The following is a 24345-nucleotide window of genomic DNA, read 5'->3' as shown; positions in this document are numbered from 1 at the left end:
GAGGCCCATCATCTTGCGCCGGTCGGCCAGCTGCCAATCTTCGACAGCTTGCCGATCAGAGAGGCGATGTCACCTTCGCGTCGGCGAGCGCGAAGGACTATAAGGGTACGGCCTCGTCTCAGCAATTCAGGTAGGAGATCTCGTGCCCAACGATCACTTCCTGGCAACGATGTTTGTTCTTCGATTACTATCGCTCGCGCCACTGGCGTTGGCCTCAGTTCTTCCTCGACAAGAGGCTGTCAACTATGATGGCTACAGAGTTTACCGTGTCGCGACTGCAGGTCAAGACGCCGCTGTTCTCGATGCTCTCTCAGCCCTCGATTACGAGCAGTGGGCTCACAAGGCTTCCGACTACATCGATCTTTCCGTCGCCAGCGACCAGGTCGACACGTTCGAGGCTCTCGGCCTGAATTATCAAGTCATGCACGCCGATCTTGGTGCCGATATTGCAGAGGAAGCGCAGAGCATGGCCGCTCCTGTTAAGAGGCAGGCTGGAAATCAAGGCCCAGGTTCGACGTGGTTCAACGCGTACCACTCATATGCCGACCACGTTCAATACTGGCGCGATCTCGTTGCGGGCTTCCCAAACAACGCCCAGCGATTTACCGCCGGCTCTTCCTTCGAGAACCGCGAGATCTTTGGAGTCAAGCTGTTCGGCAATGGCACTTCTACCAACAAGCCGGCTTTGGTCTGGCACGGTACAGTCCACGCTCGCGAATGGATCAGCACGATGACCGTCGAGTTCCTCGCTGCCAGCATTGTTGATGGTTACAAGAAGGGCAACCCAGAGTTCACTGCCATCCTGAACAAGTACGACATCTACATCCTGCCTGTCGTCAACCCCGATGGATTCGTCTACTCGCAGCGCCTTGACAGACTGTAAGTCAATTCTCCAAAGATTAAGATCTCAAAGATACAGACAATTGACATATCAATGCAGATGGCGCAAGAACCGTGCACCAGGACCCTCGGTCCTTGGCCGTGTCTGCTACGGTACCGACATCAACCGCAACTGGCCATACCAGTGGACTGGTGACCCGAACGGAGCCTCCACCGATCCTTGCGCTCAGACCTACAAGGGAAGAGCTGCTGGTGACACTCCAGAGATGAAAGCACTTACTGCCCAATTGAAAACCGTTACCGACCGCCAAAACCTCGTGCAATACATCGACTTCCACAGCTACGGCAACTACCTCCTCTCCCCCTACGGCTACACTCCAAACGTGCCAGCCAACTCTGCGGCACAGGTGTCTCTGGCTAGACGCGCTGCTGCCGCCATCACCGCTGTGTACGGCACTGAATACACCACTGGACCTTCCGGAGCCACGCTCTACCCAACTACTGGTAGCAGTACCGATTACGCTCATGATGTCGCTGGTGCGGACTACTCGTACACCTTCGAGCTTCGCGACAAGGGCCAATTTGGTTTCTTGCTGCCCGCCAACCAGATTCGACCTACTGGTGAGGAAGTCTTGGCTGGCATCAAGGTCTTGATCGCAGGTATCTAAATGCAAGATCTTACAGGCTAGCATTTGGTCTGAGAAGACATTATATATAATGATGAATGAAAGAACCAATATTATTTTAAGTCCAACATGAATTGCTCAACTTCTCCTAGCTGAGTTGCCGACCTTAATCTTGACGAGCATGAGTCTGGCGGAGCCAGCAGTGTTCCGGAAAGCAGCGGATCACTCGACAGCCTGTTCCAGACTTGAAGCCGACTTGGCAACAACGGTCGCGCGCTTCCAGTCCTTGTTCTAGCATATCAGTCGTCTCACATTCGTGGAAGCTCTCATCGAAAACTTGGTATCCTATAGTGTGCGGGACGCGATATATTCGAGACCTGGTTAAAGAAACGCTTGTCATTGGTTCAGCGCAGATGATGCCGAGGCCGAGCTAAGCTACAAGGATGACACGTGCGGTGTGGAGGAGGAGCCAGTGGCACGACTGCAATACTGTACTCTGTAGTGTCAAATACTGGAGCGGTGCAGAATTACAATGGTTCATCAGTGGGAGCTTTCTCGACTTTAGTTCTGTTTTGTTCTGATGTTGTAGTGCTGCCTCACCACAGCACTCCCGGTCCTTCAACAATTCATTCATTTCTCAGGCTCGCGCTTTCCATCATGCGGCCATCAACGATTCTACTGGGCGTCCTGCCCATTGTTTGCGACGCTTTGAATGTGGTGCAGAGCAACGACGACGGCTGGGCAGAAATCAACATCCGCGAAACATATAATTCGCTTTCTGCTGCTGGTTACGATTCCTTCATCTCCGCTCCAGCGGAAAATCAAAGCGGGACAGGAAGTCGAGATGAAGAACCTGAGGAAGTTGGGGATGAAGGGTGCCAGTTTGGATCTTGTCCGCCGAATAGTCCGCCCATAGGACGGAATGAAAGTGAACCAAGATTCAACGTACGAAAGACATCCTATCTCTACGTCCAGAACGTAAGCTAATTTCTTTCTTTCCTTGTGTTGGAACAGTACGTCAACTCCTTCCCCGTAACATCCATCCGCCATGGCATCGAAGTTTTGTCTGAGGAATTCTTCTCTGGGCCTCCGGAACTTGCGATCACAGGACCGAATGTGGGATCGAATTTGGGAATTGTAACGCAATTCTCGGGAACTGTGGGAGCGGCTGTTGAGGCGATTAAATTGGGAATTCCGGCGATTGCGTTTAGTGGGTCGAGTGGGAAACAGACGGCCTGGACTGCGAATGTGGAGAATTATGTGAGAGTTTATGCGGCTTTGGTGGTGAATGTCACGGAGGCTTTGACGGGAGGTGGGGAAGGGGAGAGGCCGTTTTTGCCGGATGGGGTTTGGTGAGTTTTCGATTTCTTTTCTTCGGGATCCTTGGGCGTGCTTTGGAGGGTGATCATGAAGTTGAGGCTGACTTTGAATGTTCTAGGCTGAATGCGAACTTTCCGAAAGTCGACAACCGATGCCGGTCACCTGGCGACTTCAAGTTTGTGCTTTCGCGAATCTATCCTAAGGTGCCGTTTGTTGGCGAAGACGATGTCGAAACCTGCGGATCACGTCGCTTGCCGATCGAGAGGAAAGTCGTTGGTACGCCAGGCTGCTATGCTTCGATTAGTGTGGGAGAGGAGAACAAGACGACTGCTCCACGGAGGGCGCAGGCTTTTGTTCTAAACAGGCTGAAGCCGATTCTGTCTTGCTTGCCCTAGATAGTGAAGTCGGCAGGCGACGACTGTTCCGTCGAGCCCTCTACCGGATCGTTCATACTTCCCTCCATCCATTTTCAGCTCAAGCGGCGTCCGAGTAGTGCTGCTTACGGAGATGGCAAATCCTCGAAGAATCATGTGGGGTTCAGATTGGCCGCACACACAAAGCATGAAAGTGAGATCGCCGGAAGAGGCGTTGCAGCTGACTCCGTTTCTGGAAGTGGACGATACGCAGCCAGAGGAGCTGGGTCACAGATCAAGAATGGCGAGCGATCCTGGTAGGGAATCCCACGAAGTTGTGCGACTCCTGAAGCCGAATCTGAGAAGTCCTTATGGTGCAGGTGGTATTGTGGCTTGTCCGCCATGGTCACCACGCATCGGGCAGTGTCCAATTGGGATTCATGGGGTCGAACGGAGAGGTGTCCAGCGCATCGAGCATGTCTGTAAGCTGATATTCGTGCTGTAAGAATGACTGCAGAGCAATTTCGATATCCGCCCATTGAGGATTCGTGGCAAGACCGTGCTGGTCGGGCATAGGGATGTTAGCTCCATCAGTCGCTGAGGATGCGGCCTGATGCTGGCTGATACTGCGTGGCCCAGCAAGAAATTTGATAGTGGAATCAGCGAGGTTTCCAAAGCTTCGGCGTCCGCGCTGCGCGAGCGGCCACCACTCTGCCCTGCCAAGTGTTAGGTCGTAATTTCCACTCGAACTGCGTAAGCTATGCAGCTGGCACATCAGAACTTACCCTAGTGTCAGTAAGCTTGAGCAGAGTCGCAGATCAGCAGCCAGCTCAGCGACCACTGTAGTGGACCTTATCTCGGCGGAACTCCAGACGCAGTACACGAGGGTGGCTCCGGCCAGGAAGATGCCATGCGTTCGTGGCCATGAAAGCGGAAGATTGTTCTGATCGTGGAGGTCCCAGTAGAGCCGCAATCTTTCCCTAGAGCTGTGGAAGCATCGTTGCAGCGCTTGCGTACCTGGCGCAGGGCTGACTTGTGATGGCTGATAGAGCAACCCGATCGCAAAGTGGTAGTTGATCTTGATCTGCGTATGAAAGCGGCGAAGAGTATTCTCCGGCAGTTCTTCGATAACAGCTTTACTCTCCTGAAGCCACTGGTCAAGCCGTAAGTTCAGATCTGCATGCAGTTCGGCGGCAGTGCTGGAAGGTACACCATGGGGAACGAATGTGTACAGCTGTTGCTTGATAGCAGAAATGAGAGCTGCCCATCTGAAGTGACTTATGCTGTAGGACAGATAAGCCTGATCATGTTGGTCGTGTGCTGCGACGTCCTGGACGATTCGAGGCACGGCAAGGTCCAGTGTGTTGTCCGGAAAGCCCAGTGGTCGTCCCTGGGCGGTGCTAACGTACCTATCTAGGGCGTAGAGGCTAAGAAAGACCCGGCGACGCATCTGCGAAGCCATCTCGGTGGTCCGCTCTGAGGCTGGAACATTTCGGTGCAAGCCAAGATCGATCGCGTAGGCAAGTGCGATGTGCAGAATGACCCAAATGTTGCCGCTCTCAGCTGTCAAAAAGCTATGTAGTACATAAAGTATCATGGATTGGACGGATGCCAAAGAAACCTCTGCGATGGCGATGTGGAATGATGCGAGCGCCTGTGCATGGAGTCTGCTGGGGTCTGCGCTGAAAACTCGTTTCCTCGTTTGTAGGTCTGCCGCAATACTGAGAACAAAGAACAACTGTGTAGCTGCTGTGCGAACAGGTATCACAATCGTGTCTTTGCCCTTCTGATGGCCAACGAGGCCGTTGTAGGAGAAGACTCGAACACTGTCAGGCCAGCCATTGTGCTGAAGAGTGCAGGACGAAGAAGCTTCCGCAGCAGCATAAAGTGCATCGACCAGGGCAACAAAGCTAGGCTGATGCAGCACAGGATAGTCTGCGTGATAGTAGTCGTAGAAGAGCTTGATCATCCGATCACAATCCGTCCTAGGCGGAAGATTCTGCTTGAGAAGCGAAAATAGTGCGTGAGAATTGCCACGACGTGAGATAGGCCGCTGTAGTGCGTTCTCGGTATCACATTCTGGCTCTGAGCTGCCATCTGGATTTTCGACATGCTGGACACTCGGTAGCAGGCTTGTGAAAAAAGAGCCAGAGGACGATCCTAGGTAGTGAGTTTGCGTCAAGTTCGTATTCAAGGAGAAGAGTCCCAGGTCTAGTGCCATACGCCGTGCCTTGCGAGAGACGGCAGAGAGGTCCTCGCTACGATCAGCAGTCGAAGAACGCCTTCTCTTGCTTCCAGTAGTGGGGGTCTTCTGAACATTACTTGTTTCTCCCTCGGGTCTTCTGGGACCAGCCTGAAGATCGACCCCTGGTATATGGGTCCTTACGAGGTCTTCAAGCCATTCAAGCCTGGCTTGGGCATCTGTCATGTAAGATCTCGCGATCGTGTTACCACTTCTTCTCGCGTCGACGTCAATACAGGGAACTATATTGAATCAACGTCCATACGGGCTCTCACTCTATAAGCGAACATACCACCAGCCTTGGCGCACTTCGAGCAGCTCGGAACCTCTCCGTCACATTTGATTCTGCGGTCTCGACATCGTTGGCAGGCCAGGCGAACTTTTTTCTGACGTGGTGGCTCCGGTGTCTGACTGCTTGGCTCACCGGAACGTGCCTGATTCATTGCGGCTGCTGGGTTTGTCGGGCATGTGCAGAGAAACGGCGCATGATGTCTAAAGAACCAGGACTGTTCCGTGATCAGAGATGGAAGAGTCCGGCTTGCCAAGCAATTCCGCCGCGTTGTTCCGCCTCCATTCAGCAACTTCGAGGACAGGATGCTCACCAAGCAGTGAGAGTGAGAAATGCGGATGGTGTTCAAAACATGTGTGATGGCAGAGGCAAAGACGCTGTGCGGCTTGACCTGGGAGTAGCTTGATCGAAAGGGCTTGGGAAAGAAGCCTGGCGACCATTCTGGCCAAGATATCGTGTGTTCCAGGAAGTCTGTTCGTCCGCAAGCGGACCTCGAGTAGATCGATCTCTGACGGTATTAGCGATATGGCCCTAGTCAGAGTCGTGACATTGGACGCCTTCCACTGTAACAAGATTGCAGAGATACGTGAAGCTCGCTGCATCCTCTAGTGGTCTGTTTGGCTGCATGCTCGCACTATTTGCATGCTTGGTGCCTCAGAGCTGGGCGATATTGCAGAGATACTGGAGGCCTGATACATGTCCCCAGTGACCCATTGAGTTGCATTTCGGAAACGTGTTGACTCCGGATGCCTCCTAGATGGCACATATTACAGAGACATGGCCAGCAAACACTGTCTCTCTGACCACAGGCACACGCACGGCAGCCAGGCGTTTCTTACCCAGATGCGAAGAAAAGGTGGTGGCAAAGGGAAGCATAGGACAGCATGGCGAGTTGACAGCAATGGCGTATCATGACAGGAGTTCGAAAGGTCTCTGAGATCGTCACATTTCTGCTTGATCACTCAGTTGTTGAAGTGGTTCTCAGCTGTTGGTGCCTTGTCGAGAAGGAGTGCCTGAAGAGTCACAGAGTCGCACTGCTGCCTGGCCAATCAGAGAAGTTTGGAAGCCGGCCAATCGGCGGGCGCCAAGCATTGATCCGACCACTAGCGCGAACAGCATAAAAGCCTTCAACTTCCCTTCGAACTTCCTTCTCTTTTTTCTTTAGCTCTCTTTGCCTTTTGGCTTAGGTATGTCAACATCAACCCTCCAAATCCACTGAAACACTGCTAACGGCTTGGCAGATCAAGTGTAGTATCTGTTCTTTTCAGTTTAATCTCTGAAACGTCACTACGGTGACATTCAAGATTATTCTTATTTTTTGAACCAGTCACTGGGCCGCTGAGCTTGCTCATGTCCAGAGGCACCGTGTCGCTGGCCTTCCACTACCGCCGGCTGACGCGAATCAACTTTTTCATCAGTCTCGTCGCCAGCAGGCCTCGAGTTGGAGAAGAGGCGGCGGTCGAAATCCAACGCACAACGGACTCGGCGGAATTGGCACAGCTCGCAGTCATGGAAATTTGATGTCTCTGAAGCTCACTGCCGACAATGGCCAGCGCTCTTCATGGCGCTCGCTGATCAGTACAGACACTCGGACACGTCGCCCTCGCCCTCACCGAACGTCCAACCCTCTCGAGTCCGGACAGCTTCGCTCAGCCGTCATGACCAAAATTTCTGCGGCACAGCTATGGCCAGCGTGGACAGCATCTCCAAGCCGGCGACGATACAACCATACCTTTGACCTTCGCCGAAGGCCAACACCATCCGCGCCAGGTTCATCCTCTCACCGAAGGCATTCCTGCACAGCCTCGAAACTCCTCGCCGCCAGTCTGTCCACAATGAGTCACATCCTGACCGGTCCGTGGCATGACTACCTATCACGATCCTTCCATCCTTCAACCGGATCCGATCACCGCGTGGCACAGCAAAGTGCGCGGCGATGAGAAGAGGAGAGCGACAGCGACCTTCAGAGGTCAAGTCGACGTCCTCACAGTGAGGAGAGAGCTGGCAAGTGGTTGGTCATGGGCGCCACAGGACAACAGCGTTGTAGTGGTGGAGCGCACAGGTAAGATGGGAACAATGCGGACGAATATCAGTGGACTGCTAGGCATGCTCTCCGAAATTCGCAGGTCCTACTGGCCGGCAACAGTGGTTCGACACGTTCATTCACAGTGTCCTTCGATAAAGGCGGAGGCTACATGCGAAGCTTGGGAGAGGATTTGATGCCTCGCGGGAATCGTGTCGCAATTATTTCTTCCAAAAACTGTCTATATGCGTGTGGGGTATCATTGAATTCAAACGACTTTGCCAATTTCTATCACTCTTGATGTCGGTGACGATGGCTTCTATTATGCCTTTCAGCACGATCTGCCGATCGACTCCTCCGCCGCTCACGATCACCATCCCGCTCACGCGATCGACTACGGTGTCGCCTGCGATCTCTTCCTTCTCGGTCTCTCGACCGACTTCGATGTCTCCTGTGGTGATGCCGATGGCGATGCCTGTGCTTGTCGCTCTTCTCATCCTTCGCTGGAGCATCTAGACTGAACCCATCCAGACTTTCCTCATCATCTCCTCTTCTCCTCGTCCTCTGCTGCTCCCTCTTCAACTCCTCCAATTCCTTCTTCCTTCTCCTCTCCCACTCCTCTTTATCCCTCTCACTCTGTTTCAACTGCTTCTGCGCACTCTGCATCATAGCAAAAGGATCACTCGAAACAATCCTCTTTGTTTCCCGTTCTTTCCTTCGAGGATCTTCATTCCCCCAGACGTCCTTACTCTTCAGTTCAGCGAGCATGATTTCATTCCGCGAAGCACTTTCAGGCTGAGGAGTGGTATCTGCTGCAGCGTACCAAGGTTTCTGCATTCCATTGTTGTACCCAGCAGCGTTACTGAATTTCATCATCACAAAATCTTCTTCACGTTTACGTTTCTTCGCTTTCTCCGCTTCGGCTTCTTCATTTTTCTGTTTTGCACGGATTTGTTTCTCATCGGGAGGTGCGAAGAGTTGGATATGGCCTGCGTGGTCTTGTAAAGGAGCTTCAGCGGCAGCAGTGGCACGAGGTGTAAGATGCTTTTGTCCCTGGAGAAGTGTCTCTCTCGCTCGCTCTCCCCTCTCACGATTCTCTATCGCGTACCGCATATCCCGCTCTGTGTCATCTTCTCCGCGCCGACGTTTCCGTTTGCGGTCTCGAGAAGCGTACGTCTCGTCTTCACCGAGATTCTTTTCTCGGCGTCGGTCGCTACGTTGTTGCTCCTCATCTTCAACAGCAGGTATGTCAGGCACAGCTTCGCCTCGCAGAATTGCTATCCTTCGCGCAGCATCTTCCTCTTGCATTCGCTGCTCAGCAGCTTCTTCTCGGGCTTGCGCTTCGGCTTCATCTTTGCGGACGCGAGAGATGTTTGCTGTGTTGTAGACATTCCATGATTTTTTGCCAAGGAGGTGGAGAGGCATAATTCTCCGAGCGGGTTGGTTGCGACTCGATTCGATTGGATTCAAGGAGGTCTATGCTCGTGATCGGGATGCCGCCGTGTGCGGTGGGACGGGCAGATTGCTGGCATGGAAGGTTGGCCCGGAGGTTTGCTACCCTCTACCAAGACAGGTGGATTTGGCGCATTGCTATCACGGAAGGTGGGCTGGGCAGATTGTCGTCATGAAAGTTTGTGGATAGGAAACTCTCTTGGCTGATAGATGACCGTTAGAAGACCAAAGTCAGTCGTGAATTGAGTGTTGTGGCTCATGTTATGTCTGAGGTCAGCGAGGATCGTCAGGCACGGCGTGCTGTTGTGTGAGGTCAACCAGGCTATGACGCCCAAAGTGGGATAGTTGTGGGATGCATGTGCTCGGCTGAATTGCTGCTCTTCTATGTGCCGAATGATTAGTGACCATCTGGGCCTATAAGCTGTAGAGACTGCCGGACGTCACTCCATCTTCTCGCCGTTCTGATTACATCTCCAGAAGCTTTTTGTTGCGACCATGTCCTTGCACAAGCGCGATGCGGCGAAAATAGATGCAGACGCGGCGATGGATTCCAATGCAAGCTGAACAGGGAGGCCCAGACCTGCAGACTGCACGGCTCCACACAAGCTTCTGGCGGCATTGATTGCGCCTGTTACAACACCACCAGCTTGTCCTCCCTTCATCATGTTCTGGCCAGGGAATCGTCGTTGCTAGTCGCGAACGCTCTCATTGCACCACAGCATCCTCCTCCAGCGGTTCATCAGCGCGACGAAACGCGATCGGTTCACGGCAGCAACATGGTTTGATTCCAAGAAGTTTGTGTGCCACCACCTGCTACATAGAAACACTGCCCGTCTGCTGTCGCCCGCCTTGTCCGCCCGTCTGTCGTTTCATGCCCGTTCCGCTGACTTTCAACGCTCGTTAGACCCTCCACAACCCTCCTCTTCGCTTCTCCTAGCTCCTACCACCAGACAACTGCCACATTCCGCGAAACACACCTCACCTTGTAGCTTTCGGTACGCCTCACGCGTCGATCTTGCGCCACAATGCCTGTATATCTGCTACATGGCTTCAAGTGGCCGCGTCCACTCATCCGCATCCACATCATCCTGCAGAACCTCGACGACGCTGCCGCAGAATGGCTCGTCTCGCCTGGAACGACCCAATGCCTGCTCGAGAACTTCGAGACCCTCTACCCCGATCAGATGAAGCACCTTCCAAACTTGAAATTCATCGAGCAATTTGACCCGGAAGACGAGTCTTCCACGAACAATGGACCAAGCCAGCCATTCGCATATGTGGCTGATGTCTGCGTGGAAGTCAAGCTGGGGATTAACATCGACGAGTTTCGGGGCAAAGGCGTGACGGGTGACCAATGGCAGGCCTTGATGGAGCTGCGGGACAAGATCGCACCAGAGGAGAGACCCGGCTGGTTCGTGGTTGTTTGTGGAGACGAGGAGCGCTGGGCACCGCCGACGATCAACACGCTGAATCATAGCGTGCGCGCGTCTGAAAATGGAGTGGTGCATAGTGCTGAGCCGGATACGGAGACTGCGGCGCCAAAGTCGACTTCCGCTGCAGCATCCCCAGCGAACCCATCAGTGCTTGACAATGGGCTCGTGTTGAGCGACAAGAGGAAGAGCAATCCCAAGGTGGAAGAATCAAGAGGCTTTCGGAAGTTCATTGGCGGCTTTTCCAGGCGCAAGAGGTGAAGTTGCTGTTCCCTGCAGTGATCAAGTCTATGCTGACTAGCGACAGCCACGCCAACTTGCCCACACGAACGAACAAAGAGGATCCTCTGCCGCAGGCCCCTGCGTCGTCCTCATCGACCGCCACGGAGACAGCTCCACAACTGCCGCCAGTGAGTTCAATACCACGCCTACCACCTTGCCCCAGTGTCATAACGAATGATAACTTAGTTGCTGAGGTCAATGGGAACGCCCGCGCAATAAGTGCCTTTCCGCTCAATGAGCCGCTGGTCGAGCTCTCGACATTGCCACCTACTCGCGCCGGCGAAGAGAGCAGCAGATCACGATCTATATCGCCCATTGAAGAAGTGCCATCCACTCCAGGCACAGAATATTCCGATGCCGAACCGGGAACAGGCACCCGTTCGGACACGAGTACGCCGATGGCACTGCAGAAACGCATCTCGGAAGTCCCAAGATTCAAGCCTACGCTCAGCAACCCCATCCCACCTGAGTTCCGGAGAGCCCAAAGCGTAGTTGTCCGTCGTCCCGTCGCCGCACGAGCCTCATTACCTCCTCTCAAAACTCACAAGTCGGACGAGACCTTGCCGGATCATGCCAACGACGATGACCTATCAGCTCCCGCTCCATCTGTACTCCCAAAGCGAGAGGGCAAACGAGCATTGCAAAAAGCTCCAGCCGATCCCCCAGCTGGCCGCCATTCTTTGTTTCCCAAGATCGACAGCTCTCGTCCTCCGATGACCCAAATAGAAGTGGTCTCGAATGAAGAGGATGATGGTGAGTGCGTAGTAATTACTATGCAGCCTCGCACTTCTACACCAGTACGCAACAAGTCACATCGACGAAGCCAGCATGGTAGTCGCTCGGACAAAGTATTGAGCCACCATTCAAGGATACGATCGAATGCTTCGCCAGTCAAGGATGACGGAAGTCCTGGTCCATCTCGTCCGCGGGGAAGTCGCAGCACTGGTCTTTCGAGTCCGCCACGCAGACATTCGGACGCCGTCGAGAATTCGGACAAGCCAGCATTTGGGCAGCGGATCAGTCAGTTCGACATTATCGCAAATCAGATTGAGAATGCACTGAATGAGATGCGATGAAATACACCAAGGCTGACGACACCCTGCAGACCTATTGGAGAACGAAAATGTGATAAGTCGAACCTTGTGTGAATCCTTCGGGATGCATTGCCACCGGAAGGATTTCAAAGTGCTCCTTTATGGATACCGGTGGATGTTGATCGGACTTCGGCCTGCCCGCCTTCGTACATTCGTGGAGGACGTTCCGGAACATAGGCAGTGAATTGCAGGGAGGTACATGAGCGCGTAGCTTCCTTCTCGTGCGACGATGCACAGACATGCAGCGCTGGCACATGGTCACCAGCGCTTGCTGTCCAATGCAATCTTTCAGCCGGGCTAGCATCGCCATCATCTCAGGCACAGCGCAGGCATTTGAGGGATGGATCTGCACCTCGCTTGGGTCCATGCGGCTGAACGTCCTGGAGCAAGGATAATGGCTACCTGGTTCTTTCAAACGCCGAAAATGCTGCCCAGTGCGGTGTGACATCTGTAATAGCTTCTGCTTGGACGCCCCCAGCTTTTCAACCATCTACGACCCGTCGGCGCAGACTTATCGCCCCAGCTTGCAGCAGCAAACCTTCAACCCGCCGCCCCCATTGCCGCCACCGGACTTATGATGGACAGCGCTTTAATGTCGACCAGGTGTCCGCAGAGTCGTGTCACAGAATGGGCGTCAAGGTTCTGTGCACCAGATCCCTGCGACATGTGGTTGAGGTCTCCAGCAGCCTTGGCTATGTCGCTTGTGGACCGCCGTACTCGATGACCACCCAACACGGTCTGCCAACGTCATTTATTAGTTGCATGATCACCCAGAAATTGCATCCCTGTGTGCGTGGGGAGGCATTCGGCACGCTCGTGACGCAGTATTGCCCGGCATGCCGAAACAACCAACTTCTGCTGCACGCTGGCGACGACAGTTTCGCCTCGTATATTTTCAGGGTCGATGCTGTCTCTCTCGCACCTACTTGCATTTCCAAGTGGCCTTACCCTCTGCATTTGACATACTATACATTGTGATGCTCGATGCGCGATGGTGTTTTATTGCCGAGCTGATCAACCGGCCGATCAACCAAGCGCCTACATTCACCACCCATGCCAAGTCACATCCTTGCAGCAGATCAAACCGGCAAGTCTGCAGCGCTCTGACCACAGCTGCACTGGAAGCTCACAGTGGCTGACGGTCATGATCTAACTGGACCCAGGCCTGTGGTGTCAGATGGACTTCAGTTACCGGCCGCTTGAGCGCGAACTGCCGCAACCTGTCGCAAACAACCCCCACTCAGTTCACCGGCACATATTTGTCTCTCAAAGCGCGCGGCGCCGCTTCGCCACGGTCGTCATCACAGGCCCTCTCTCATGTCGTGCGACTGTAGTTTCAGGAGTGATCGATGATTGCCAAGCGCTCATTCAGGAAGCATGCAATGTCGGACCATACTGCGAAGGCAACATGCAGGTCTTCTGGAAAGACACGTGGACATGGATCTCTTTCAAGAGCGTGGCCCATCGAGGCACAACAGACCATATATATATCGCATCGAACATCTGTTTATCACAGCAAATTCAGCTGTCTTCCAGAATACCGCAGCCAGCTACAATGGAGCCTACCACAAGGTTCGGACTGGTGGTCGAAATTCTGACTCTCCTCGCCTTCATCATTGCCATCGGCAAGGGACTCATGAAAAGTTCGTCGCCCGTTCCAGTGCACAACAAACGATGCACGCGTGTGCTAATCCTGTTCTTCCAGTATACCAGTGGATGCGCAATCATACGTTCAACGACCTCGGACAGATAAGACCACAAGATCTACTTCCATACTTCACGGCCAGGAATGAGAACATGCCAGCCGCGACCTTAGACGACACCATCCAACGCGAGGGAAGACTTCGCAGGCACTCCTGGCGATGACGAGAAAGGAGGGGACGAATGGAAGAGAAGTTGTCGTGTCGTGGGATAGATGTTTTCATCTTCTTGGGAAGCAGAACGAATGTCTGCTGTGGTGTGTTGTAATCTAAGCTTCATGTTAGCCACGAACATGGGCACGGACTGCTGGGCCGCCAAGCATCGATCTGCGTCCATTTCTGGGTTAGGCCAGTTTTGCGTGTGAAGATGTACGTCTCAGATGGCAAATCACTGCTGGAGAGGCTGGGTGGCGACGCGGAAGGCGATGCTGTTCTGCAACAGGAGGAGATGGACACGTCGACATTCGGTCTCGTAGACCAATCGTCGTGAAGAGAAGGCAATTAATGGTCCAGAGTTCTTACTTCACCTCGAACAAGCAAATGCCAATCCTGCGAGCGCAAGACTTCCATCAGCCTCTCGACGCTCTTGACAACAACAAGCACGCGGCGCGGAGTTGAATGTCAATACAAATTCTGCCCACTTATACCACAGACACAGCGTCGAGCAAAGATCCTCTGCTGAAAATCCCCTGATTCGGACTAGATCGACATGGCAAATCGTGCCTGAGGTTGAATGACTCCGTAATGGGGCGGCCTCTGAATGACAGATGTGCCTCTTTCGTGCATTCCCGCCCACACATCCGCTGAACTCACGGCTTCTGTCTGCACAGGCGCAGGAGCCGGCCCCACAGTCGTTTCAAAAGTCCGCTCGATTTGACGAATTATCTTCCAACATGCAACGATGAAATCAGATCAATCTGGTCTCCATATCCCCGTCTTGCAGCGGAACATAGCACCCGAACGCTAGCGTGTCCAGGGCGCTGGGCAGAAGAGCGTGGCCATCTTTTTCGAAGCCGCGCTGCTGCAGCGCTCGAATGCCCAATCGGGCTGAGTCGAACGAATGCGTCTTCGACGGTCACCTTCTCACGTGCATTGGCGAGCTGTTCGCGACAGGTTCGAAAAGATCTGGGGGAGGCGTAGGCGTGGGGTGCGTTTTGGCAGAGCGTTGTTGATGTCGCTTGTGTTGCGGTCGAGATACATTTATAAGACGTCTTGTCTTGCCGCGTTTGTTACGACACACCACAATACTGAAGAACAACAATACCTTTCGAAAAGAATTTCGGAATGGGTATCACATTTCAGCTATCCTTCAACCTGTTCGACGCGTCTTGTCTCGTTGTATGGATCGTTGCAGGCATCATGAAAAGTTCGTCTATGTTTTACTTCACCAGAGAAATGTCTCCAAACTAATACTTGCATTGTGTTCTACAACAGTCTTTCACTGGCTACGACCACACGCATTCACAGACGTAGACCGGATCATACCACAAGATTCGATTCAACTCCGACCGAGGACGAACCGGGCGACCTCGACCGAACCGTTTGACACGGCCGATCTGCTCGAGGGGCAAGCCCGCAGGCATTCCTGGCGATGGTGAAATTGGATACTGGTAGACAGAGGGCGGACAGGAAGGTGTTGAACTGTATGGTGTATCGAAGGCCTACAACGGACGACAGAACGTGTCATTTTTGAGCGGTAGTTAGCTTTATAAAGTTCCTATCTCCCTGGAGGAGACGCGACAATTGTGCTCGATACATGCTGCGAAGCGTCTCATTCACGATCATCATCGCATGTGAGACGTGAAACGCCCTTGTGCCTATTATCGAACAGTATCGTAGTATCCTCTGGCTGCTGTAGAATCATGTCTCTGGTGTAGACCTGCTTACTACCCAGCTGCTCATAGCCTTTGCTTCCTTTGAGATCGAACACAGCAATCATCTTGATGTCCATATGATGCTGGCGTGGGTCATAAAAAGTAGTAGGGCTTGGAGCCGATCCGGCTTGTGATTGTGTCCACGTAAATCTCGTGCGGATCCACCTTTCTCTGGAAAGCGGGATGCTTCATAGCTCACGAGGTTCGCTAGGATCAAGAACGGTCCGTGAGGAATTGTTTGAGATGCGGCTAGTGATTGCGAGACACCAGCCTCGCCTCCAGAGATTCGATTCATTCTCTGTTTCTTAGCCTGATAAAGAGGTGCAATAGCCCAGCAGCTCGCTGTCTGAGTCATCAGTGCTTGTGTTCCTCTGGGCGACAATTTTGGGCACATCTTATGTTTCCATCACTCCCGCTAGGCCAGGTTCGACGAAAGACGTTGGACCAACATTCGTAGGCCCATTTTGAAGTATGATAGGTCGCTGATCTGGACGTTCTCCCTGCCGGATGTCGCATATTGGTATCGCAAGGATCGATGCAGCTTCGCAGACTTCTTCGTCGCTTGAGAAACTCAGTGGATATTAATGTCCGGACTAGCTGGAGACTCAGTTGCTGTCAATGCTCAGAGGAGTATAAATCGCTAGTACATTAGCGCGTATGCCAATTCTACCAAGGCGAGTATTGTAGCAGTAAACACGATCGTCCAAAAGATGGGATTCGTCCTGAGAGTCTGCCACCACATCCTGGCAGAATGAGAGCGCTGTCACAGTATGTGAAGGTTGAAGTGTCTCCAGAAATAAAAGGATTTTTTTGGACTGTGTTTCAAAACGTGATTGGGGACCAGGTAACGTTCTCGGAGGCCTAAGAGGCGCTGTCACATCACCGTTGACCAGGGTTCGCAGGGATGAGCACTTGCTAGCGTGCTCCATCGCTGTAAAATGTGGCTCGGACATGCGTAAGGTACATGAGCTCGAGCTCCTCGACACCAGATTGTTGCAGGGCACCCAAAAGCAAGCACGCATGTCGACTCAGATGCGCAAGACCTCTCCTTGCTAATTCCAGGTGATTGCGATCGCAGTCGAGCAATTGCTATTATTGGTTGGTCCATGTCTGGCTTAGTCAACACATCCGTAGTCAACATATATACTGCCTTGCTGAACCTCCTCATTGATCGGATTCGAGGCATACTTCCGCTGGGATTCGAGCGAAACAGGTATGGAGAGCGATGATTGAAACTCGCACTGCAGATCTTGGAAGAGTCGATTATGCATCGTCGGTGCGTGCGTTGCGTCCTTCCTATCATGTCTTGAACTTCTGTCGCGGTGGCATACCTGGTTCTGAGTATGCGCCTGCTATCCACAAGATGTACATAGCCAGAACACTTTGGGTGGTCATATTGTTGCATGGTTCAGGGCAAACCTGTACGAAGCGGAGACGAGTACTTTGCCGTTTCCCAGTCCGATGTCCGCCTTCGATACAGGCATTGATGAACTACGGTGGCCTCTCCTATTGTAAAGTCTGATCCAGGAGTGTACTGAGACGCAAGAGCCATAGACGTGGCGGGAATTAAAGGTGATAAAGCATATTGGCATGGCCGGATTCGAGAGGTCGACTGCTGACAGACTATTCACCACGACAGAATTTTATTCCGAAAGTCGCGAACCTACCACTTCCTAAGGACACCAGAATTCGCGACCAGATTTTCTCGAGCTCGCCGTTGTCCCTACACTCGACCGCCGACTTTACGTGCTGCCCCGATGGACCATATAGAGGATTTGCCCACTTCAACCTCGACTGCGAGCTTTATGGTCACGATCCGCTTCAAATATGCCTGGGGGGTGGGAAACATCGCGACCCCCACACCAACGTATTCGACGACCTGCACGAGACCTCAAGGCACCCAGACAATATGGGCCAGAATTTCCAATATCGATCCTGGCATCCCTCGTCCTTGGCAGACGCAAGTTGTCAGCGTCCCGGTCTCGATCGATTTCACCGGCGGAGTACACCCAACAGAAGCGCTCGCTACAAACGCGATACATACTCCAACCGCTTCAGCCGACAACCATGCTCCGATTGTGACGGCTTCCATCGAGCTTGGTCGATACACAGTTGCAGAATATGGGCGTCCAGAACTCTTTGATGTGTTCATTGGTGTCATCGTACTGTCATCAATCTTCTACTTCAATCGCAGACGTAGAAGGGGTCGCATTGTACTCAAATGAAGGCATCGTGTATGAGCTCGGTGAAGGTGGTCACGGACACTGGGACGAGAAGCAGGATTTCGAGTTCGTCCACGAAAAGACAGAAGGGGAATGACTTTTGGCAGTCTTATTCGTTAGTCAGGATTTGATGATGTTGTGTCTTCTGCTCAGTCGCGCGACTCGTGCGGGTGAAGTCTGGCGGCGGTCTTGGCGTGAATTGTTTATGGTAGCAACGACTGTAAACACGACCCTTCCACTGCGTCTGCTCTCACTTTCACGACCTTCACGCCCTCACGACTCTCTACTAACCACACAGCACACGCCCAGCGACCATGGCGGACGATCTCATCGACTTCAATGTGATCGAGGGGCAGAAAGAGAATATCCAGGCCCTCCCCAGCGGCCGTTCTGCCAAAGCGCTGGCACAGCTCTACTCACCATCATTGCTTGGAGCAAACCCGTCGCCGAATGACCAACATTCCGAAAAGCGCGCAGAATTCGAACGAGAACTCGCAACGATTGACGAAGCTGATGACCCACTCGATGTTTACGACCGATACGTGAAATGGACACTGGACACATACCCCTCCGCACAAGCGACACCGCAATCGCAATTACTGCCACTGCTTGAACGCGCGACGAAAGCGTTTCAATCATCGAAAGATTACAAGAACGATGTTCGATATCTCAAAATATGGCTTCACTACATCCGCCTTTTCTCAGATGCGCCTCGCGAGGCTTTCGTGTTTCTGGCGCGCCATGGGATTGGCGAGGGATTGGCGTTGTACTACGAAGAATTCGCAGCATGGCTGGAAAATGCTGGAAGATGGAGTCAAGCGGAGGAGATATACAAAATGGGCATTGAGAAGGAGGCGCGACCTTCAGAGCGATTGGTGCGCAAATTTGGAGAATTCGAGCGAAGGAAAGAGGCGCGTCCTGAAGACGCGACGGAGCCTTCGAGTCCGGCATTGCCTGCTGCGAGACCTGCCTTGGCGGCGAAGGCGGATCCTTTCGCATCTTCTGCGACGCCGTCGCCTGCGACACAGCAACAACAGAGTCGAACAGCCGCGGGCAAGAAGCCCAAGATGGCGATTTTCACAGACAGCGGAGAGGACTCACGACCTGCGTCGGGGAGCAGCTCGAAGGGTTGGGATAGCATTGGCACGCTTGCGGATCGCAAGAAGGAGAATACCACAGAGGCGAAGCCAATGGCGGGACAGAAGCTCATGGCAGGAAAGACGAACACAGGAATGCAGAAGATGATGGTGTTCAAAGACCTGGTAAGTTTTGTGCCACCCATATCCCACAAGAAACAGCACATGTTTACGAATGCAGGACTAAATATTGCATGTTTCGTAGTCTTCATCTCGAGTTCAAATGCCACGACACACTTCCGCCTCGCACGCTGAATCGAGTAGTCATCATGAACAGCAGTGCGTTTTCAACGAGAAGACTGGTAGGCTGGAATGCGTATTTGTGAATCTAGAGGCTGTGTACCCTGAGGCCGGAAACCTGGCAGTTGAATACTGTTTCGAGGAGTTAAGAGCGAGACATCGTGGGTGGCTGGATCGGGATGGCAATGTGAAAGAGTCTGCGAAACGACAGAGGCTGTCGAAGAATGACTCTTTCGATATACAGCTGGATCCACCAGCAACAGTGCGACAACCCGTCGCTGAGCATCCAGCTCAAGCAAAGCCACTGGCCAAGGAGAAGCCGTTCAAGATCTTTTCTGATGCTGAGCAAGAAGCGCCAGAGTCGAGGCCGACATCGAGGCAGAAGGGCTTCAAGATATTTGAGGACACAGACTTGGAGCCACAACAGCAACCCAGAGAGGAGACGCCTGATCTACCGACTAAATTCACCAAGACTCTGGCGCTGAACGATGAGAACGATGAGAACACGCCGCCGTCCAAGCAAGAAATCGATGCTGCGAAGAAAGCAAGACGCGAAGAACGCGCGAACCGGACGCGTAAGATCAAGGTCATGGAAGTCAAGCACATCAAGAACGAGACGCAAACGATCAAGTTGAACATGGACTCGCCCAAGTCGAAGCCGAAACGAAGAAAGTCTGTGGCACCGGAGCCAACAATGACCATCAACACCAAGGAGGCCATGGACGAGATCTATGGCATCTTCAGTGCTCCTCTGCCTTCACAGTCGGAACAGCCTCAGGAAGAGGAGTCCGAGTCAGAAAGCGATAGTGATGGTGAAGACGACGAAGATGACTACACGACTGGGGACGAGAGCACGGCGACTGGGAAGCTCTCTGCACCGGCGAGCGAGTACGGCGACGAAACACGCAACGAGCTTCTCGAATCTCAGCGCGACGATGACCGGACAGACGTGTCAGCTTGGTCAGACTTCGACACTGGCAAACACGTTCCGAGCCAAGAAGACGACAGCGGCATGACTTCTGCTCAGACGACCACGCAAGATGTCTACGAAGAGGCAGACGAGGCACTGACGCCTGTTCACGACGAGAACCGTCAGACACGATATGTCCCTGTTGCGCCCGAAGACTACGAGCCGCCTGTCATGCAAATGCGCGATATGAACGTGGTGCCGAATCATAGGCTGCCGTTTATGACACCAATCGTCGAGCAGACTGAATCATCAATCGGCATACCCACTCAAAGGCCAGAGAAGGAATACTTTGGTGCGAAGACTCCAAGCAGAAAGAATGGTATGCCTGAAGATTTTGACGACGAGGAAGATGATGAACCACCTAGTAGTCCTTTTGATGATGTGACGGCTGACATGGAAGAAGACAAACGTAGAGTCCTGCAGCCGATCCGAACGAAGAGCACAAAGGGGACGTTATCGCTTGGGAAAGGCACATCGAAGGCACAGATTGATGCGAAATTGGAAGGGCCGACCTCTTCTTCAGATGCCGTACAGAAAGGGCCCATCATCAAAGATCTGCAATGCAACCCGATGGATCCATATCTGCGACAGACGATTTTGTCGCAGATGAAGCCTGCTCTGACGACTTACGAAGGATATTACGAGCATCTTGATGCCAACTCGGGCAAGACTGCAGAGATCAAGAAGCACATCAAGCAACTTCAGGCTTCGCGAAAGAGCCAGAGCCACTCTCAAGAAAAGACGACCTCGATCCCTCCCATGGTCGCTTTCCCTGGTGCAGGAGGAATCTACACTATCAAACGAGAGCTCGGAGCCGGTACTTTCGCCCCAGTCTACTTGGTTGAAAACAGCGCCGCAGCTTCTCTCGAAGAACGCGAAGACTACGATGAAGACGATATGGATGTCTCCGCTTCTACTGCCACTTCCCGCCTCGGAAAACTCACTCACCGTCGTCCTCTCGAAGCCATTAAGATGGAAGAGCCACCTTCAACCTGGGAGTTCTACATCCTTCGCGCCGCGCATCGGAGACTCGGTGTCTCGCGTCCTTCGGAATCCATCATCAAAGCTCACGAAATGCACTTATACCGCGACGAGTGCTTCCTCGTCGAAGAATACCGAGACCAAGGCACCCTTCTCGACCTCGTAAACCTCGCTCGCATGGAATCCGCGCATCAAAATTCCGGCACGACCGGCATGGACGAAATGCTCGCCATGTTCTTCTCTGTCGAACTCCTCCGTACCATGGAAGCTCTACACGCCAAACACCTCATCCACGGCGACTTGAAAGGCGACAATGTTCTCGTCCGATTCGACGACCCGGGACAAGAAACAGATTTCTCCGCGACGTATTTTCCCTCAGGCGCGCATGGGTGGAGTTCGAAGGGTATTTGTCTGATCGATTTTGGACGAGGAATCGATATGTTGCATTTCGATGAGAAAGTCGGCTTCTTCGCGGATTGGAAAACAAGCGAGGCGGATTGTAGTGAAATGCGCGAAGCGAGACCTTGGACGTATCAAGTGGATTATTATGGTGCGGCGGGGATTATCCACTCGTTGTTATTTGGAAAGTATATGGAAACAACAGTTGAGAAGACCTTGAATGGTGGTGCTGGTGCTGCGGCGGGTGGTGGCAGTCAGAAGACTTATAAGATTCGAGAGAGTTTTAAGAGGTATTGGCAGATGGAGATTTGGGCGGAGGTTTTTGGGTTGTTGTTGAATCCTATGAGGTATGTGGAGGGTGAGGAGGGGAGAAAACTGCCAATCCTGAAGGGCTTGAAGGAGGTGAGGGAGAGGATGGAGGGTTGGTTGGAGGTGAATTGTGAGAAGGGAGTGGGGTTGAAGGGGATGGTTTTGAGGATGGAGGCTGCGTTGAGGGAGAGGAGGAGGAGAGTGAAGTAGAATGATTGGTTTATTGGCGTCTTGGGAGGGAATGATACCATGGTGTGGCACGGCAGGGCTTTTGGTTTCGCCTGGGAGGCGAGGGTGTTTCTTTGGAACTTTTCGTATTTGGCACTTTCATCTTTGCATACATCATATTATGAAATGTGTCTGTCCACAAATCTCTTTCATTTGACATGCTGTTCGTCTCCTCTCGAGCCTTGCATTGTTCCGTGTACCAGCTAGCACGACTACTTTTGTTTCCTTCTCACGGCCGCACTCTACTGAGCGAATAGATCAATTGTGTATGCCGAATCCAAGTTCTGGTTCAAATTGATCACCACCTGGTTATTTCTCACAGCCACAGTACCGTTCGAGACGACATTCGGATTGTCCACGCGGCCGCCGTTGTTGTACGGGATCTCCTTGATCAAAGCCCTCAGGGTGGAACGTCCATTGTATGCCGGCATGGAGTTCACATTCGAGACCGTAATCGGGTATGAACCGGTCTGACCGCGCGTACCAGCGAGAATGTGTGTCACACCAATATTGCGTTCTTGGGTGGCGTAGAGATCGTAGCAGGTGCTGACCGTAGCTCCGGCGCGCGTGATGAGACCTTTTTGGGCTTGCGTGTAGTAGTTGAGGACGTGCCAGTCGCCGAGCTTGTAGAAATTGGAGCTCTTGTCGGAGCCACCTGGGCCGAGAAGTTTGGCGAGGTCATTGTGAAGGCCGACTTTGGAGCCCCAGTTCTGAGAGATAATAGAGTGTCAGTGGCTGTCCTGTTTGAGTGTCTTGGCAACGATTGCTTACAGCTCGGAGACCAACGATGCCGGTCCTCTCGAAGCGCTCGATGAACCAAGCGGTGTAGGCTGGAGTCTGCTCGTCTGGAGCGGCATACTCGTTGAGCTGAAATGGACGACCTGGGAGGCCGGCGCGCGAGAGGACTTGATTCAGCTGGTTCTGAGTGTTGACAGGATCGTTACCGCAATTGGCAGAGTTACGGCCATTCAACTGATGGGCGCTGTACCAGTCTGGGATCTATTTGGAGCGAAGTGAGTCTTCTGCAAAGGACCGATGTGTAACGCATGATGCCAAAGCTTACCTTATTGTTTCCCTTGATATGATTGGCGTAGTTGGTCCACCATCCATTGTCGAGAGCAGGCTGGCTTGCAGTCGATGGGCCGACTAGAATCGCACTGCCGAGTGCCGAACGATATCTATCGTAGGCATAATCCCATGCTTGCAGGTACTGATCTTGGGATCGTGGCCAGAAGCCAAACCCATCAGGCTCGTTCCAGATATCAATATACAGATTGGTCGTCATGCCACTGCCACGCTTGCATTAGTATGTGTTGGTGACACCAGTCAACAAGAAAGAATAGACCCACTTCGACTTCAATCTTGCAATCAATTTGTCAAGAAAGCGACCCCATTCTGCGCAGTCACCATTGTCGCATGGGTAGATGGTTGTGGATGCCTCGAAGCTGTCTGCTCCCCAGATATCATGCGGCAGAAGCACATATCGCGTGTTTGAGTCAAGCGCTCTGGCATCTCGGTAGTTCTGCAGTGCAGAGGCGAAGCGATTGTCGAAACCGGTGGTGTTGCCACTCTTCACGTCTGCAGCGTAGCCACCGAAAGGGATCTGAGCTCCTCCAGCACGTAGCCAAGAGACACCTGCACCCTGGTACAGCGGACCCCAGATCGATCTTGCTGGTGCGCTTTGAGGAGAGTAAGCTGGGTTGTTGGGAAGTCCGTAGAGGATTCCAGCTCCTTTGCGATCGGGTACTCCTCCGTATACTGCGAGGTCAACGTAGCCTTGTCCTCCAAGATTGCTTTGAGCGCTGGCCGGCGCGCTGAGGAGCGCGGCCAGGATGGAAGATGTAAGCATGAGCATGGTGTTTGATTAGAAGTGAAGGTCTGCTGTCCTTCTGCAATGATATGTAGTCATGTCTCATGATGACCATTTTATACTTCGTCTGCTTTGGTCAAACCTACCATGTTTTGCATACTCATTTACCCGCCTGAACAAGCTAGCAGCGGCATCGGGCCAAGTCTGAGGGCTCGCATCTCTACATTGGTGGATTTGAGTTATTGTCCCCTCATCTTGACTTCTGACGGTATGTCGAACAGCAGTGGAGATCGGTGACAGAGAAGCGGAGGTTGGAGACGTGTCTTGGCAGTGGGGTGATTTCTGTTCTCCTCTTCGATGACCTGTCTTGCATCCCACCCCCACCGGACTTAACATGTCGAGATCTTTGCGGGATGCATCACGGAGCAGACAACACGTCACTACTATCATCCTCAACAAGCACCTGCGCCTGAGGCTCTAACACCAGGCCAAGTCTCATGCAATCCCACTGACAGACGCGTCTCA

At 52.9% G+C, this 24345-nt stretch overlaps 8 protein-coding genes across 8 annotated transcripts; 5 read left to right on the top strand and 3 right to left on the bottom strand.

Annotated features, from left to right (window-relative positions):
- Window positions 1-169: 169 nt before the first annotated feature.
- On the top strand, window positions 170-1508 carry CKM354_001163000 (uncharacterized protein; the record flags this gene model as incomplete). The annotated part of the gene is made up of 2 exons (XM_044807128.1): window positions 170-879; window positions 941-1508. The coding sequence occupies 2 exons, from the start codon at window positions 170-172 to the stop codon at window positions 1506-1508; spliced, it is 1278 nt and encodes a 425-aa protein (XP_044663063.1).
- Window positions 1509-2123: 615 nt separating this feature from the next.
- On the top strand, window positions 2124-3181 carry CKM354_001162900 (uncharacterized protein; the record flags this gene model as incomplete). The annotated part of the gene is made up of 3 exons (XM_044807127.1): window positions 2124-2411; window positions 2481-2818; window positions 2905-3181. 3 exons carry the CDS (start codon window positions 2124-2126, stop codon window positions 3179-3181), a joined length of 903 nt encoding a protein of 300 aa, XP_044663062.1.
- A 364-nt stretch (window positions 3182-3545) lies between these two features.
- CKM354_001162800 (uncharacterized protein) lies at window positions 3546-5360 on the bottom strand (the record flags this gene model as incomplete). The annotated part of the gene is made up of 2 exons (XM_044807126.1): window positions 3546-3855; window positions 3925-5360. 2 exons carry the CDS (start codon window positions 5358-5360, stop codon window positions 3546-3548), a joined length of 1746 nt encoding a protein of 581 aa, XP_044663061.1.
- Window positions 5361-7984: 2624 nt separating this feature from the next.
- On the bottom strand, window positions 7985-9118 carry CKM354_001162700 (uncharacterized protein; the record flags this gene model as incomplete). Its single annotated transcript, XM_044807125.1, has 1 exon — window positions 7985-9118. The coding sequence occupies one exon, from the start codon at window positions 9116-9118 to the stop codon at window positions 7985-7987; it is 1134 nt and encodes a 377-aa protein (XP_044663060.1).
- Window positions 9119-10170: 1052 nt separating this feature from the next.
- On the top strand, window positions 10171-11933 carry CKM354_001162600 (uncharacterized protein; the record flags this gene model as incomplete). Its single annotated transcript, XM_044807124.1, has 2 exons — window positions 10171-10832; window positions 10883-11933. 2 exons carry the CDS (start codon window positions 10171-10173, stop codon window positions 11931-11933), a joined length of 1713 nt encoding a protein of 570 aa, XP_044663059.1.
- A 1573-nt stretch (window positions 11934-13506) lies between these two features.
- Window positions 13507-13817, top strand: CKM354_001162500 (uncharacterized protein; the record flags this gene model as incomplete). The annotated part of the gene is made up of 2 exons (XM_044807123.1): window positions 13507-13594; window positions 13657-13817. 2 exons carry the CDS (start codon window positions 13507-13509, stop codon window positions 13815-13817), a joined length of 249 nt encoding a protein of 82 aa, XP_044663058.1.
- Window positions 13818-18061: 4244 nt separating this feature from the next.
- On the top strand, window positions 18062-21992 carry CKM354_001162400 (uncharacterized protein; the record flags this gene model as incomplete). Its single annotated transcript, XM_044807122.1, has 2 exons — window positions 18062-19009; window positions 19089-21992. The coding sequence occupies 2 exons, from the start codon at window positions 18062-18064 to the stop codon at window positions 21990-21992; spliced, it is 3852 nt and encodes a 1283-aa protein (XP_044663057.1).
- Window positions 21993-22252: 260 nt separating this feature from the next.
- On the bottom strand, window positions 22253-23865 carry CKM354_001162300 (uncharacterized protein; the record flags this gene model as incomplete). Its single annotated transcript, XM_044807121.1, has 4 exons — window positions 22253-22720; window positions 22782-23009; window positions 23074-23299; window positions 23360-23865. 4 exons carry the CDS (start codon window positions 23863-23865, stop codon window positions 22253-22255), a joined length of 1428 nt encoding a protein of 475 aa, XP_044663056.1.
- Window positions 23866-24345: the final 480 nt, after the last annotated feature.

The sequence above is a fragment of the Cercospora kikuchii genome, assembly GCF_019650295.1.
Source record: "Cercospora kikuchii DNA, contig_00008, whole genome shotgun sequence".
Lineage (NCBI taxonomy): Eukaryota > Fungi > Ascomycota > Dothideomycetes > Mycosphaerellales > Mycosphaerellaceae > Cercospora > Cercospora kikuchii.
Note: the sequence above shows the minus strand (reverse complement) of the source record. Positions and strands in the feature narration are given on the sequence as shown.